General features: G+C 44.5%; 1 protein-coding gene across 4 annotated transcripts in view; it reads left to right on the top strand.

Annotated features, from left to right (window-relative positions):
* The window catches only part of FBXW4 (F-box and WD repeat domain containing 4), a 61,056-nt gene that overhangs the window by 45,187 nt on the left and 3,656 nt on the right, over positions 1–12,213 (top strand). For 3 of the 4 annotated variants that reach the window (XM_053984021.1, XM_053984018.1, XM_053984017.1), the window contains one exon: positions 1,971–2,036. The exons of the other annotated variant lie outside the window; for it this stretch is intronic. In XM_053984021.1, coding sequence (XP_053839996.1) covers positions 1,971–2,036 — 66 coding nt within the window. The remainder of the gene's footprint in view (positions 1–1,970; positions 2,037–12,213) is intronic. 4 annotated transcript variants of the gene reach the window in all.

Raw genomic sequence — 12,213 nt, 5'->3', positions numbered from 1 at the left:
CGACAAGCTGTCAAAGTAGGTGTCTTTTGTTTGTTCTCCTCTGAGATGGGTGACATCGGCAAAAGAGAAATGTTCCCCCCTATCCTGGACTATGGTAGAGAGAAGGCAGGCATTGAGCAGAAACCATGTTTCCAAAGATTAAATGCTGCACACTTTCTTAATTGATTGTGGTGACTGCTGCACAGCAACAGGAATTGGATTTTCCATAGACTCTCAGACTTTGGTCAAGGACTTATATGGAGAAGAGTAATGTGAGCACCCTGCAGCACCTCTAGGGACAGCCAAGTGCTACAGGTGCTTTGGCTGATCGCATGTGCACTGCCAATGAACCTGGAATTTTGCATTTAGGACATCCTGGTTGGAGACACTTTGAAATAGCTCTAGTTCTGCAGGCCTTTTCTAGCCTAAAGGGCATCTAAGAGCATCCACAGAACTTGTGAACACCTCCAGGTCCATAAGTTTGGGTGGAAGGATAGAGTCAGCACAAAAGAGAGCCTTGGTAGCTGAAGCCCTCCCTAAGTTCTTGTAGCTCTTTGAAGTGGTTTGATGTTACCTGCTTGCCTCTTTTGCAGAGTGTTTTGTCAGTGCTGCTTTGGCCTTACGGCTTGGAGAAACCAGTTGCTCAGCTAAACCACAGAGATAGGAATAGAAGGAGTCCTGAGTTCTGGTCTTGCTTCCACCTGGTCTTTCTTGGGCTTTGATTGAGTTGAACCTGTGTTCACCACTTGGCTGCTGAGTGCCTTCTTGCAGCAGCAGTAGTGCTTCTCACAGAAGTCAAGGGTACTGCAAGAATCTATTCCTGGTGCAGTAGAGGTTTGCGGACATCTTGACTTCCAAAGAAAGGATGCTGTAGAGGATCAAATAAATGTTTAAAAACTGCTCTGTTATTTTTATAGACATGACATTGTTTTCTTATTTTGCTTTCATTTTTCAGCTGCCAGCCCTCTGTCATACTGCAGAAGTTCTTTAGGCAAAGCATAGAAATGGCTTTTATTTAAAACAGGTTCCATTTCCTGTGTTCATACTATCCTTGTTGCATTGACTTAAACATAGTTCTGGCATTTTATTCTCAGTAGCTGCAATAAACATGGCTTTATGAGAGGTCATTTGTAACTTAGAAGTCCTTGTACGAGCTGCTTCCTCTTATTTGGACTGAGAATGGGAAGCTGGCACGAAACAAGCAGTGTGGTTTGGAGAGCACAGCACCCATGTTCCTCATGCTTGATTTTAAGGATTTGTTATGTCTTATGAACTAATATAAGGCCTGTGAGTGTCAGGTGACCTCTGGAGCCAGCATGTGCAGCAGGGACATGGTATTGCCAAGAGGACTTTGGAATGGGCCCTGATGGAGAGTGTAAATGGAGCCAGATATTGCTGCAGGAAAGCTGTGCTGCCTCTAACAGGGAATGCCTGAGCACTGGGAAGGGCAACCTGATCCAGCTTTGAAACTGGCCCTGCTTTGAGTAGGCTGGACCAGAGACCTCTATTCTGTGATTCTTTAGGCTTGTGATGCTGCAGCCAGTTCATGATTGTACTCAGAAGTTGCCAACAAGCAGAAGTGAGACATGAAGTAGGAAATAATAGTGAATTTTCCATGGGGTCTTTGCAGCTTACAGCACTAACTGTGTATGAAACATGCTAAATACTGTACTGACTCATTTGAAAATGTTGTTTACAGCTGTTCCTGTTTAGGTTTTCGCATTGTATTACAAATACATCTTTATGTCCTGCCAATTCTCTGCAGTTGTGACCTGCTGCATCTGGGAAGCTCAGCTAGTGAGTGTCTTGTGGCAGCTCTCCCTTTGCTGCTGCCTGTCCCTTGTGAAATGTGGTGGGACGTGCTGAAATCATCTTGAACCAGAATTCAAAGTCTGTCTTGTAACCTGTTTTCTCTGTCTTGCTCATGCACTTTCTTCAGAACATGAGGATTAGTAAGTGTTCTTTGTTTGTTTCTTTGTTTTTTTAAACAGCTCATTTGTGACAGGGACAGCCTGCTGTGGACACATCTCACCTCTGAGAATCTGGGACCTTGAGAGGTGAGTGAGCTTCCAGGTTACAGGGAGGGACTTGACAAGAAAAGTGAATAACAATGCAATATTGGAAATGCTGCAAAAGGATACCATTCCTTTTGTCAATACAGGCAAGGGGTGATAGAAGATGAGATGTGTTGTGGAGTGGGGGACAAAGCAAACTGGTGTGGAAAGGCATATGTGGGGGGTGGTTCTGGTTCAGTAACTTGGCTTTTCTTCTCAGCTTTTCCAGTTGATGGCACAGCCATCCTAGTTTCTTCCCATTACCTGTATACAGTCAAAATATACCCATTACACCACCTTTTCATCTGTCTGTTGATGCCTCGGCCAGAGGAGGTGAGGAAGGTGATCCTTATCCTCCCATTCACCCACTTCTCTGTGGAGCTGGGAAGCCAGAGGCAAACACAGGCACTGAAGTCACCTTGTCCTGGCTGGCAATTCCAGTAGTTCAGAGAGGTGATGTGTGGCAACAGGTTATCTATGGAAGTGACTTAGGCACGTTGTCTTCTCTTTGTCCTAATAAGCACTGAGGAGGTTAATTGCTGTGGCCTCTGATTTGAGGTCTTTGAGTAGTTCCTGTTTGGTGAAGGTGCTGACCTTAGCAACTGGGAAAATGTCGTTCTCAAATCTTAATGTGAGACTCAACTGCTGACAAATTTGAAACTCTCAGCCTGAGGGTCTCAGTGTAGTGATGGACAGATAGCAAATATTTCACAGGATTATTGGAATGGCAGCCCTGCCTTCCAGGACCAGGATGCTCTGGGTAGGAGTGGCACAGCCCAGATTATCCAAAGGAGTGCTGTCAGGATTGAGGTGAGCAGTGGCAGAAGGGGCCTGAGGGATATCAGTAGAGCTGTATTTGGAGAAGGATTGGTGTGGACACAGGGAAGGTCTGGGACAAGTTGCCTTCTAATCTATAGTTTAAATAGTTTAGATTGTTTAAGTCAACTGTATCAAATACAAATTTAAACCAGTGTTTTTTTTCTCTGAAGTAACAAAAATATTTCCCAACAATGCATCCTACAAAGGACAAGCTGGAGCAGGAAAGAGCACCAGTGCATTAGTTATGGTGCATGTTTCTTAGTGATCCATCCAGTGGTGCCTTTGGAGTACGCCAGAAGGATGCAGGCTGTGCTGTGATGCCCATCAAGCCTTCTGGCTGTTCTTGAATAGAGGCATCTGACAGGGGTGAGGAGATGGGCAACCCTCTCCCCCCTGCCCCAGCCTTTCTGACAGCCTTTCCCAAGGAAGCCTGAAGAGATAATAAAGCTGTGTAGAAAATAGGATTAAGGTAATGAACAAGCACAGCGGAGTTTGATCTTTCAATAACGTAAAAGCCTGAGTGACAGGCAAATAAAAAAGCCAAGGCAACCTAGGCCACTGGGTCTCTGTTGAAATGGCTAGAGTGTCAAACTTATTCTTCCCTCTTCACCTGTCACAGCTGGAATGCACCATGCCACTGGGTCTTTTCCTCTGCAGAGACCTGTGTGTGAGCTGGTAGACTCATCAACATGTGCAGGGTAAGAGGCTGAGTAGGAAGCATGGCTGGGACTCTAGCTTTGAGGCTTGATATTGTTATTCACAAAAAGGGGGTACAGAACCATCCTTCCAGCTCTTGACTCTCCATAAACTGTTCATCTTCCTAGCAGAGCTTTGGATCCATCTTCAAAGGCTCCAGTGATTGCCAGAAGTGATCTTGTAAGAAATGCTGTCTGTTCTTTTGAGGCTTTTCAATGTTGTCTCCCTGGTCAGACACCAGGAATGAGAGTGTGGCATGAAAACTTGAAATCATAGAGCCACCCAGGACTTAAAAACTCCTCCTGTGCTCAATGTGTCCTGATAACATCTGGCAGTCAGAGCCAGAGTTTGCTGCTGACCCTTTTCTTGTAGCCACAAAAGGGCCCAGAGGCTGCCCCACAGAAGCTGAACATGGCAAGGATATTATGTCTAAGAACAGAATCCAGGTAACTCTGTCAAAAAAAAAAAAAAAAAAATGGGAAGGGTAGAAAGATGCATAAGGTGTGTTCTTGAAAACCACAGGATCCTTAGCACCACTGAGATGTTTAGTGCTGTCCAGGATCAGCTAGTTCAGTTAGGGCAATTTTCTTTGCATCGAGGGGTGAGTAGGTAACAGTATAACAGTTTCTGTGCCATTTTCTTCCATTGGGGTAGGTGGTCTTTTTACCCAACAGCTGAGATCTGGAACATGCTACAAAAGGATTTAAAGCTTAAATAACCTTTTGTGTACTGATCATCTTAGTTCCAGGCCAGATAAGTCCTTGGCTGGTGCTTGTCACTGTTGGTCATGGTATGTTTTGTATTTATGACCTTCGCTGTTCCCTGACCCTGGGGCAGCCATTCTCATCCCTCCAAGAGGAAGGGGATAATATCTTCACCTGTAAATATGTCCTGTGCTTTGAAAAGGGCTTGATTGGTTTTGGTGTAGAGGAAATTTTTAGTGGGGAAAGGAAACGCCTCTTGCTGCATCCCGCTCCCACAACTGTCTTTCATTTTTGACTCTGCTGAGATGATGGCGTTGGATCAAAGCCACAACAGGCAGCAACAAGCAATTGTCAAGGGAGTCTAAAGCAGGGGAATGACTGCATAATGCCAAAACACTGTCTCTCATGGCTGAAATTCCAGCTGCTGCTACACCTGGCCCTGTCTCCTGTAATGAAGGAGGATTTAGATTTTTTTTGCATGCTTTTGAAGCTGGCTAGCTGCACTTGTGGAGGACATCTCTCACCCCTCACATGCTACCTTGTGCCATCTGATTGCTTTTAGAGTGGGGGAGTTGCTGTGCACTTATTCCCACTCTGGATCAAGGTGTGTGTATGTAGAAGCAGCTGTAAGTTCAGTGATTAGAGGTCTGCAAGGGGAATGGTGAGCAATATGGGCCACACGATACTAACCTGTGTCCTTGCATCAAGTATCAGGGCTTGCTGACTCCTTGTCCTCTTCCAAGTACCCTTGTCCTTCCTTTAGTGAAGGATATGATGGCAGCTGCCCCTCTTGCAGGACAGGTTCCTCTGTTCACTTCTGCCTTTCTCTATTCAGACCGTCCTGTCTTGTTTACCAGTGTGAGTGTGTGGCTCAACATAACAGCCACTTAATGGCAAGCAAGAGAAAAGGAAACCTTATTCAGATCCTCCTCCTCTTTCTTATTCTTTCTATTGCCTTTGGGAGTTTAAACTCCTTGGAAGATGAGGGTCATGCACCACTGACAGCTCCAAGGCCAGCATTTGTCATTTGCCTGCAGAGAACTGTTGCTTCCCATGTTATTGGGGTGGTCTTGCATGTCGTTAAGAGACAAATGCCCCTGTGTCAAGGATGCTTCTTCATAAGGTAGAAAAATCCAGAGGTCTCTTTGCAGCAAGTCTTGGAGCTATTCTGCAAAGCCTGACATTTGAAATGGACCAGTGATTTGTCTTACATGGTAGTCTTCATGCTATAAACAGTTTGAATGCACAAATCCTACAGTGTTCTTTCCTGTGACATGACATGACATGCTGCAGAGCAGAAGAGCTCTGAAAACTGAACCAAAGTTAGCTGTCCCCTGCAAGCCACCCAGATCCTCTACCTTTTAAATAGCCAGTCTTTATCCAACTCCTCCCCCCTTTTGAAGATATTCTTGGCAGAGTGGGGATTTTGTTTGTTTGTTTGTTTTCTGGGGTTTTTTTTTGGTTTTTTTCTTTTTTTTTTTTTTTTTTTTTTTTTTTTTTTTTTTAAAGAACCCTCTAATTTCTTGTTCGGTTTTTCTCCCGCTCGTGAGCCCTTTGAAAGTAGCTTTATGCCGTCACTGACACCAAACTGACACTTTGCGTTTCCCCACTTCTTATCCCTTTATGGCAACAGATGTTGAAATTTTGTATCCCTTTTATCTGTCCCTCTTTGCCCTCTTCCTGTAATTAGGTTTCCCTTGTTAGCAGTACAAAGTGGCCCGGTTTGCTGCCTGGCCTTTTGAGCCATTGTGTCGGAGCACATTTTTTTCCTCCTCTTTCGGAAGAGTTCCTTCCCCCTTAAGTAATAGGCAGGGTGTGGGCCAGAGCTGTGGCTTTTTCTTGTTTCTTTGTTCTCCATTTATCTCTGCCACCTTTTCAAAGAGATGGAGAAAAAAATAGAGAGTGCTTGGAAGGGGAAGATACAGAGTTGCATTTCTTGACCATCAGGCCCCCCTGCTCTTCAGGTGTTCAAGGCGGGTGCCTTTGATGTCTGCAGCTTTTGGGGAGGTGGGAGGTAGAGGATTCATGAGAGTGACTTGGGACTGGAGGAGAAGGGAGATTCAGGTGTATGGATGGTGCCCTCAGCAGAGGGTTGGGAAGAAGTCTTAGGTAGCCAGGCAGCAGCTGAGCAGGTTAGTAATCTATTCTGCCTATAGTGTTATTGCACTGTGCTCTTTCTTTCCAAGAGCCAACATGAGTGTTGCCATCTTTAAGCAGCTGGCTGAAGTTTGTTAATGTGCTGCTGCTGTATCTCTAGTGTGTGTTTCCATGGGTCCCTTGCTGGGTTACATCTGTCTGGGCCATGGAGGGGAAAAGAATGAGGTGCTGTCTATTCAACTTTTGGCTTATGTTGATCTGCATCCATTTTGGTATGCAAAATCCATCCATTGTAGCACTGGACACTCTGGTCAGCTGATCACTACTGATGATTTCCTGTTTAAATCCAGTCCTTCTTGACTTTGTCTCCTGTTATGCTCCAGTTTGTAATTGTGTGGAAGTAGATGAGTGAAATTAAAATCTGCAAGTCTAGTTCTTAGTTTTAAGTCTTGCCAAATGTTTTCAATAAAAGTTTTTAATGTAAAAGCTTGGCTCAAGGCTTCTTAGTGTTGTGTTCTAAAATAATTTCTGTAGAAGAGCATTCTCTCCACACCTTTGAACTCCAAAGCTTATGCAAGCTTGAGACCCTCTAATTTAATCACCAAAGGAGCTGTTGGGTGAAGGAAGCACATATATTCAGAACTGGAATTGGTAAATCAAAAGGAAAGGTAACTGTGTCCAAGAAGTGTGGGGTGTCTGTTTCACCCAGGCATTTAAACTGAATTTATCCAGTCACAGAGAAGTGGGTGCATATGTCTGATAACAGGAAAGACAAGCAATAGCAAATATTATCCTGTCACTGATATCCTGTCACCAGTTTCACAGGATTTGGAGAGCAGCAGAATAAATGCAGTAGATGTGTAATACCCTTTCCAGCCCTGCTTTTCTATAGATTCATATGCCAGGCATCTATTTTTGCCAAGGAAACTCCTCTGGGTTCTGTGGGAAAGAGGTTCCCTATTCCTTTCAGACTTGCATTTCTTTCTCAGCATCTGTCTTGGCTGAACACAGTTTTAAATCACAATGACCAATCCAGACCTTGAGATTTTGAGTGTTGTTGGAAGCAGGATACCAGGCCTATGGCCGGCTTGAGCTCATTCTGGAGAAAGCTTGCTGGTGCAGGGAGCGTCTTAAGTGGTGGTTTCTTGGATGACTGTCCCTTTTAGAAGACTTTGTTGTGTTCAGAGCTCTGTCTCCTGTCTGTAATGGATAGCTTCAGTCTTGTCTGTGCAATGTATTCCCATGCTATGCATATTTTCTCAAAACTGAAGCCTTATTGTTCTTTTCTGATTTCTGGTTGGGCTTTGGGTTTGTGACACTATGTTTCTGAACTCTCTCACATAAGCTGGGTATCTTCTCCCTTTTTTTTGTTAAGAAGGCTCTGGTCCATCTTAACCTAGATGTGAAATCATTGTAAGAGGAGGAACATACAGGTGTTTATCCTAAATCCTTTCTTCCCCGTGCCTGTCTTGCCCTGTCTCACTAGAAAGGACCACGAGGCCAGCTCCTGCCTTTTGGATGTGTGCATGTTCAGGGCATGCTGCAGCCTTTGAACTCTTGTTCAGGCATATTTATGACAACTTTACAAGGCCCTGAACAATCAGAGAGCATGGGTGGGGGCTGGACACTCCAAGCACATCAATCAGTTTCATCCCTCTGAGCCAAAGCAAAAGTAATCTTTATTTTTCCCTGGGTTGAGGGAGAATCAACAGAGGCAAGAGAGAATAATGGGAAGGAGTGAATGAGGAACCCCCTCTGTCACTGGCTAGTGGTAGCTCATTTAAACAGATGGCTTTGTTTTGATTTGGACTCTCCATTTTTTTGTCTCCCCACTAAAGGAGGCCTGCAGAGCTCTGTCCAGAAAGGGAGCAATACAGCCGCCTGTTCCCACACAAGTGGGGCGAAAGGCGAGAGGCTTTGAGAATTCCCTGCTTCTTTTCCTCGCCTCCCTCTTTTTCTCTTCCTCCAAGAAATCACAGTTTGAGAATTCCCCCCTACTCCTCCCGTTGGAAAGAAAGACAGAGAAGACATTCTTGACATTCTTTGCAGAGAAAAGGGGTTAAATGTCTGAATTTGGGGGTCACCATGTTATACAAATTGCAATCTAATCGTTTTTACAAGAACACACGTGTGCTAAGAAAAGGAGCCATGGAAGAGAAAGAAAAGGGGATAGACAACCTTTTTTGTCCTATCTTCTTTTTTTTTTTTCCCCTCAAGGTTTTGGACTATTGTCGTGTCCTGTCTCTCTCCCCTCCTCACCCCCGAGAGGGAGAACATTGGTTTTATAGTTAAATTGGTTCGTAAAGCAGAAGGGCTTGGTGCCATTTCTGTTTGTTTTCCCAAATAAAAGCCCCAGCAGGGTCTCTTTTGCACCGTTGTGGCTTTATTTGAAGAAACTGGCTTTTTCCCATAGCCCAGTGTGTCAGTTTATCCTCTGAACTTAACCTTACGGGAACCCGAACAACAAAAACTCACAGGGTCCCAGAGCTGGAAAGGTAAAGAAATTGTATCTTTTTATTGGACCATTTAAAATGTGTGTGGGCCAATTCAGAGAAAGCAGAAGAAAAGAAGGCAAAACTCCCTTTTCTGTCTCTTCTCTCAACACAATCTCAGACCATCGTTGGTGTCTTTCCCCCCTACTGCCTCGAGTCCCTTCAGCTGCACTGGGGAATCAGGGAGAGGCATTTGCCCTGAAAATGACTTGAAACAGCATCTCTGAGCCATTTCACTTGGAGATGCTCCCTCAAAATTCCCCAGTCCAATCCCACACCTCCCTGCAGGAATTAGTAGCCCGGTCTAAATGCAGGGGCAACTTTGGGGTACGATAGAAGAATAATTTTGCCAAGGATCTGTGTTTCTCCCTACATACAATACAGGTGTTGTTTGATCAAGCCTTTTCCTTCTTAGCATGAGTTGCTGCATCCCTGCAGTGCCTCAGCTGCTATTGCAAAGCACCTAGAAGAGACAGCAGCTCAGCTCTTCCCTTTGGTTTTGGCGCAGTCTTCTAATTGGGTGACAGAAATTGTGTAAATGCTGCACTTGGGAAAATTATTTTTAAATTGATTTGTTTTACTTTCTCATCGCTTGATACTCAAATCAAATATCCCAGTGTTTGGAACTGAACAGGGCTCTTTATACCTTTTTTTTTAAAGTATATACTTCCCACCTGTCTTGTTTCAAATAGTTATTGGGGCTGAAATACTGGTTTACAGCTCTCTTTGGTTTCTGAACAGTCATCTGCTTGTGTGCAAGAGATTCTCCTCTTTGCTGAATGATCATAGTTCACAGATGAGGATTCCAGAGCCAGTGAATTGTCCTCAGTTTTGCACATCTCTGTTTTCAACAGACATTCAAAATACAGCAGTCTCCTAGTGTTCTCATATTTATATAATATCAATTCTAGTGAACTGGAGTCACCGGAAATTGGGGGTAGAGGAAAAGTGTTGTTTCGTTCCAGCTTTTGGAGTGTAGTTTCTTGTGTACTGTAGACACTTGGGCAAGATACTCAGCAAATGGGCAGGTTCCAGGGAGGAAGGTGCAGACTTCTTTTGGACTCTGACTATCAGAAAGATCTCAGGGAGATCCTGAGCTTTTATGGCCACACAAATAGTTGCAGTGGCTTAGGAGGCCGTATATAACTTTAACTTGGTGAAGCAACATCCCATGGGTTATCTGGAAAGTAACCATCTGGGCTCTGTCATGACTGATCTTATTTTGTCTTCATATTAGTGATTGAGAAGGAATAGAACTTGAAGCTGTTTTCAAAAAAAGAACAAGAACTTAAAGAAACCAGACTGTTTCTTCACTTTTCTTCCATGCTGCCTGTCTTCTGGAGGTATCAGGAGAATATGCTCATGGCTAGATTTCTAGCATGGAAAGGAAAGAGTGAAATATGGAAATCCTGAATAAATATACGATTTTAAAAGTAATTTTTAAAAGTCTTGAAGAACTTGGAAGTTGATTGAGATGAATCAAAGGATTCTCTATAGTGTCTGAACAAAATGCCTTTCATTGTTAGACTCATCAGTTGGATACATTTACCAGGCACGTTGACTTGGTTTAAACATCTTATTCTATCACCAAGGAGTCCGGAGCCTAGTGCCAACAGTTTTCCTGTACTAGGGATGGAATAGGCTGCTGGATTTGCTCTGGCTCTGTTCCTTTTGGGCAGGTTCTGGATTATTGCCCGTATTATTCAGTCTGTCTAGATGCTTAACAGGAAGTATGAAACATTAGGAATATTATGAGATTCCTCACCACTCGAGGCTTACTTGTGTCTTTGTAGGTGCCGCATTGGCCCAGGTGGTTTTTGGTTAAAGTGCTGAAATTGAGAGCTCTTGCTCTAGAGTGGTCTTTCCAGAAAACTTGCGCTGTCACATTTGTGATTCTGCCTCACAGAGCTCCCCTGGTGCAGAGTTGTTTCTATTGGTGCCACCCAGCACTGGGACTGAACACGGGCACTATCTGGCCCAGGCTGTTCAGTACAAAGACAAGCAAAGCTCCAACCATCTGCACAGGTAACTACCTGGCTTGCTTGAAGAAGGCCTGGGAGCAAAACAGCTACTTGCTACTGCTGGAGAGCCATGGCAGGGTGGGGAGATGGTGTGGCCCTTCCATGTTTGGGCTCGCTTGGCCTTCACAGACACTTCCTGACTAACCTTCAGAGCCCGTAACAAGGACAGGGTGTCTGAAGCACTAGGACAAGCTGAGGATCAGCCTACCTGGGATTTGAAAGGTGTTCAGGTGAAAAAGGGACCACAAATGAAAGAACGTGGCTGTTTCCTGCTGTGTTTGGCTGATGCTGGTGAAAAAGGTCCAAGATAGCTATGCCATCTCTTTCTGTCCCTCATGGAGAAGGTATCTTTTGTCCCTCTAAGTTATTAGAAACCATTGGTGATGTGCTGGTGTAGCTGCTGCTATTCTGTTGCCAATTCATGGGTTATCTTGATCCTTTATGGGTTATTAAGGATTAACTGTGGGTTTTGCTCCCAAGAAAGGGGGAAGCTGTTCAGGTATGAGGTTTGAGGGAAGGGATTATTTGGGATAACCAAGAGTGGACAATTTGTGGGCACTAACTTGTGATCCCAAGACTGGAAAAGTTGTGGTGGCAGAATTCCCTTCCTAGCATGGGCTCAGCATGGCTATGTGTGCTGCAGGCACATAGAGCTAGTCTGGCATGGTGATAGCTGTCCAGAGACACCTTAATCTGCTGAATAAAGGGGAAATACTAATCGTGTTCTGTATCTTTTTCACCTTAAGTGTGCCTATGCCAGAACACATCAGTGTTTTGTTTGTGTCCCCAGTGTAGAGCACAGTAAATTTTCCCCTGGTGCCAGATGGTTAAGTGTTTCACTGTAGCAACTACCACATTGCCTCTGTAAATTGCCAAAGAGCTGCTCCTGTTTCCAAGGGCTGAAGATCCCACCTGAGAGCTGCTTTGGCTGACCTGTTCTTGGGCCAGGAGAACTGAACTGATTAACAAACCAGCAAAGCAAGGTTTACTTTGCTGCAGTAAGTTCCAAGTATCTGTGCTCATTTTATGCCTACAGAGAAAAGCCAATTCTTTTCTTTTCTGCTTCCTTTTTTTTTGGTTGCGTTTTCTTTCATTTTTGTTGCCTGGGATGGAAATGTAAGCAGAGGGAGGAAAACTGGTGTGACTCTGTTGAAGTGCTTGGGTACCACTGCAGTGAGGTGTAAAGGCATGGAGAAACAATGGGAGTGAAGCATCTCGGTGGTGCTCAGGCTCCAAGCTGCTGGTGCTGCCTAGAGTTTGCTGGGGTAGCTCACCTCTTGGGAGTAACTCCTTGCTCCTGCCTGAGCAACTGGCAGAAGATTCTGTCAGTTGGGCAGTCTGGCCTCTTACA

This window comes from Vidua macroura, chromosome 8 (assembly GCF_024509145.1).
Source record: "Vidua macroura isolate BioBank_ID:100142 chromosome 8, ASM2450914v1, whole genome shotgun sequence".
In the NCBI taxonomy this organism is placed as follows: Eukaryota; Metazoa; Chordata; class Aves; order Passeriformes; family Viduidae; genus Vidua; species Vidua macroura.
Note: the sequence above shows the minus strand (reverse complement) of the source record. Positions and strands in the feature narration are given on the sequence as shown.